The 4,737-nt window shown below is 47.3% G+C and overlaps 1 protein-coding gene across 1 annotated transcript; it reads left to right on the top strand.

Annotated features, from left to right (window-relative positions):
* The first annotated feature begins 884 nt into the window (after positions 1–884).
* hand2 (heart and neural crest derivatives expressed 2) lies at positions 885–3,533 on the top strand. Its single transcript, XM_039750081.1, has 2 exons — positions 885–1,939; positions 3,188–3,533. Exons 1-2 carry the CDS (start codon positions 1,409–1,411, stop codon positions 3,284–3,286), a joined length of 630 nt encoding a protein of 209 aa, XP_039606015.1. The 5' UTR covers positions 885–1,408; the 3' UTR covers positions 3,287–3,533.
* Positions 3,534–4,737: the final 1,204 nt, after the last annotated feature.

Below are 4,737 nucleotides of genomic sequence, written 5' to 3' on the forward strand. Positions count from 1 at the left end.
CATTCAGGACCAATGGAGAGTTTTATTAAAAGTCGACGATGTGTTGAGCTCTGCACCGCCTGCCTTGGTCCGAGTGTCGCTTACCGAGCGCGACGGTCACAGGCCACTGTCACACGGCCACATACACCTCCGATATATGACAACAACACAAAAGGTCGAGAGAGAAAGCCAGCAATAAAATGTAGAAGTTCATTCTGTGAGGCGGTTAATGCTAATAAATGGCAGTAACTGAAAGGGAATGTTGGAAGTTTACGTCGTGCTTACTGTCAAGCGGGGCTTCCTCCTAATAATGAGAATACAAATGTAAAGGGCAACAAGACCCGGGCATGCCTTGTATTCGTAATTTCGTAATCCACACGTTGTGACGAGTGACCTCCGTTAAAGTGAAATCCTGTACGCGGTCGTGTCGCGAGGAGCCCCAGGAGGTGCGCCCTTTTCGGACGTGATTTGCTGTTGTGGTTGTTTTATCGTTTTTTATTGTTCTTGTTATTTGTGTTGCCCGTAGGTATGCCCACTGTTGGTGTGTCTTGATTTGTTTCTGACGCCCGCCACAACGAGACTCATGTAAACAGCTCTGACAGCTCATCGTGTGTACCTTCTCATCCTGCTCGTTTTCCACGGTGTCGGGCTCGTGCGCTTTGAGTCCAACTCTACATTCGGTGCCGCCGCCTTGGCACTCGCTATACTGGACAGAGAGCCTCATTTGCATGCGCTAACATCTGAATATCAATTCAATTATAAAGCGCAGTGATCGCCAATAGTGGAGTACAGCTCAGTAATTAGCAACGTAAACAGCGTGTCGCGGCGCGAGCCCCGCCCAGGGCGCGCGCTGATTGGTCGAGGCACCTGCTGACGACATATATTAACCCAAAGGTCTCCAAAGATGAAGCTGTGATTTGAAGTTGAAACTTTGCAATCTGTCGTGGCGTCGGACAGTAAAACTACCCAAGGGAAATAAGATCTGTGGCCGTGGATACTCGGGATGACTTCTTCTTTGTGCAGCGCTGATACTTTTGTTTAAATCGGGGCGACGTCCTGAGAAAACAAACAACAGAAAAATGGTCTCCGGGTCGGGCGAATGCAGTAGTTGAGTGAAAACTGTGAGAGGAGTTGTGCCATGCAGCCGAGAACGTTAATCGGGATCTGGGAGAGTCCATCTGGGAAGAGTGAGTAGCCGGCGTGTCCCTGCTGCTGTCGCCGCCGCTGGATTTGCCAGGTCACCCCCCCCCACCCACACCCCCCTTAGCGTTGCCCCGAATCCCTTGGTGACATTGATGACAGAGCTGACCGGGAGGACATTGGCTTCGTTGATTTGGGCACTTGATAGTTTGTAGGAGCAGCTCTATGGGAACGGACTGAGGTTCGGCTGACCTTCCGCGCGCACCTCACCGGCGAACAAGTTCTCAGGATGAGTCTGGTCGGGGGATTTCCACACCATCCGGTGGTCCACCACGACAGCTACTCCTTCGCTGCTGCCGCCGCCGCAAGCCGCTGTCATGAAGAGAACCCCTACTTTCACGGCTGGCTGATCGGCCACCCGGAGATGTCCCCGCCCGACTACAGCATGGCACCTTCGTACAGCCCCGAGTACGCCAGTGGCGCCGCGGGGCTGGAGCACTCGCATTACGGGGCCATCCCCGGGGCCGGGCCCATGGCCATCGGGCCCCGACCGGTCAAGCGCAGGGGCACCGCCAACCGCAAGGAGCGGCGCCGGACTCAGAGCATCAACAGCGCCTTCGCCGAGCTGCGGGAGTGCATCCCCAACGTGCCGGCGGACACCAAACTGTCCAAAATCAAAACGCTGCGCCTCGCCACCAGCTACATCGCCTACCTCATGGACCTGCTGGCCAAGGACGAGCAGAACGGGGAGGCGGAGGCCTTCAAAGCGGACTTTAAAAAGACAGACGTGAAGGATGACAGGAGGAAGAAGGAGCAGCTGGTAAGATGGCACTCGTGCGTGCGTGGTGTGCGTGTGGGTGAGTGGGTGTGTGGGTGTGTGGGTTAGGTGACCCTCGGACCGTTACAAGCCGCCTTACCAGAGTGGCAGACACGTTTGAAAGTCTGGCTGAGAAAATAAAAGAATAAAACGACATAGAAATAAAAGAGAGCGGGGTGGGCTGGGAAGAGACCCCCGAGTCCAACTTGTAGGGGAAGAAACGCGCGAGGCCTCCAGTCATGAGCCCCGATTCACCGAAATACTCGACACAGACGGCTCGGTCGACCGCTCGTTCTTTCTTTCTTTCTTTCTTTCTTTATTTCTTTCTTTCTTTCTTTCTTTCTTTCGACATCTGTTTACATGTAAATTAAATGTATTTGATGTACGCTAGTGTGGAATGTGAGACCTCCAATCAATATCTATCTATCTATCTATCTATCTATCTATCTATCTATCTATCTATCTATCTATCTATCTATCTATCATATAGTGCCTTTCACTCTATCTATCTATCTATCTATCTATCTATCTATCTATCATATAGTGCCTTTATCTATCTATCTATCTATCTATCTATCTATCTATCTATCTATCTATCTATCTATCTATCTATTATATAGCGCCTTTCCTATCTATCTATCTATCTATCTATCTATCTATCTATCTATTATATAGTGCCTTTCACTCTATCTATCTATCTATCTATCTATCTATCTATCTATCTATCTATCTATCTATCTATCTATCCTATAGTGCCTTTGAGATGTATGTATGTATTTTATTGTACTCATGTACTTAAGAATGAAGCTTTTCGTGTCCACGGCAGAGATACCGGGATAGTCTCGTTATTCGTGTAGACTTTGACGTGTGAACTCGTTATTCTGATTATTCTGATTATTCTGATTCTTATCATTTCCAAGTATGCAGTAACACCTCGGACTTTTGCCACTTTTCCGTGACATGTTCGACGCCTTTGTGTCACACGCAGCCGTTTATGAAGTCGCATGCCCGTCACGAGTGGACTTTGCTGCTCCTGCTGCTGCCGACACGGTGGCCTTACGATATCCCGACGGCCGCAGCCCCGCGCGTGTTCGCCAGGCCGGCGTGTGAACCGACTAGCCGTGTGAGTGCGGCGGGCCTCGAGCGCCAGGCCCGCATGGGAGACTGAGAGAGACTGAGAGAGAGATGAAGTAGGAGATATGGCCGCGCGCCTCGGAGGAGTCGTTTTAACGGATTGTTTTTGTTACACAGAATGAAGTTTTGAAAAGTTCGGCGAGCAGCAATGACAAGAAAACGAAAGGAAGGACTGGCTGGCCGCAGCACGTCTGGGCTTTGGAACTCAAGCAGTGAAAGTTCGCTTTCGTCCTGCTGACTTTTACGGGAGGCGCTCGGGACTTCACTTCAGCGCGCCTCCCGAACGTGTCTTGTTGTTGTTCTCATTTTCTTCTTCTTCTTCTTCTTCTTCTTTTTTTGGCGGATTTATCGAATCTATTTAAGTGCAATTTTCCGCCCCGACGAGTGGATATATTTGAAGAAAAGCATTCCATTTTCCGAGGAGGAAAGCTGTTTGGTAAGGAATGGATGGAGTCGCCTGCCATGTCGTGAGTGTTTTGTTTCGGTGACTTGTGCGCCTTCCCCGTGTTTGTGAAGTGTAACTCGGCTCGGCTCGGCTCTCAGTGGCATTAATGGCATTGTAATGGCTGAATAATAACAAACGCTGCAGTCCAGCTGATGAGAAGCCCCTTTGGAGATGTCATTTAGAGTTGTGTTGTCATTTGTGTGGCCTCTCGTTGGTATTTAAAGGAGTTTTCAAGTAGCGCTTAGTCTGTGCAGTGTCTGTCCGTCCAGAAAGAAAGAAAGAAACGAACCGAAATAACGTGAAATCATATGGAGGATGTAAACAATGTCATTCATTCAATAAACCACTGTGTGTTTTTGTAACAAAGCAAAGCCAATCTTGTTGTGTGTGTTGATACGAGAATCGAGCCTTCTGCATTTCTCTGCGTTTTTATAACGGGGTCCCAAATGTGAAATTTTATTGGATTTTATTTTTTTTCTTTATGCTCAAGAAAAGAACAAAACACAATGGAATTCATTTCAAACGGTGCTGGGCAAAAAAATCACTCGGCTCGGCTCGTCGAATATCGAAAGTAAAAATCCGTGCGAGCCGCCATGCAGTTCAGGCTCAGCGCTGACAGAGGAGAGTCGGCCATTGAGTTCAACCCACAAATATATTATAATAAAAACAGTAAAAGGAAAAGAAAAAGATTATGTCACATAAAAAGAAACGAAAAGAAAACAAGCAAAACAAAAAACAAAAAAAAAAATAAAATAAACGAACACAACAAGGAATTAAGCGGACATTTGGGGACAGAGGTGCGCTTGGAAGGTCTGCACTGTCAGCGCTCTCAGTCCGCCTCTTCGTCTAATGTGTCGCACAGGACAGAAAAAGGGGGACTTGTGACACAAGAGGCTCCGGTCACCAAACACCAAACACGCAGGCTCCACGAGCGAAAAACAATCAAATAAAATGTCACTCGCCCTGGGAAAGCAGGTTTTATACAAGCAAAGATGGCTGTGCAAGTTGGAATGTTCGAGAAATAAAAGGCTAGAACTGAGAATGTTGTTGTTAATTATATTACTAGCAGACTGCTTAATTATTATTATTATTATTATTATTATTATTATTATTATTATTATTATTATTATTATTATTATTATGTCACTGCAATCTTAAAAGAAAATGCCAAGATTTATACTCAACAAAATCAACTTGACTTGGGTTTGGCAAGACCATCAAC

The sequence above is a fragment of the Polypterus senegalus genome, chromosome 4, assembly GCF_016835505.1.
Source record: "Polypterus senegalus isolate Bchr_013 chromosome 4, ASM1683550v1, whole genome shotgun sequence".
Lineage (NCBI taxonomy): Eukaryota > Metazoa > Chordata > Cladistia > Polypteriformes > Polypteridae > Polypterus > Polypterus senegalus.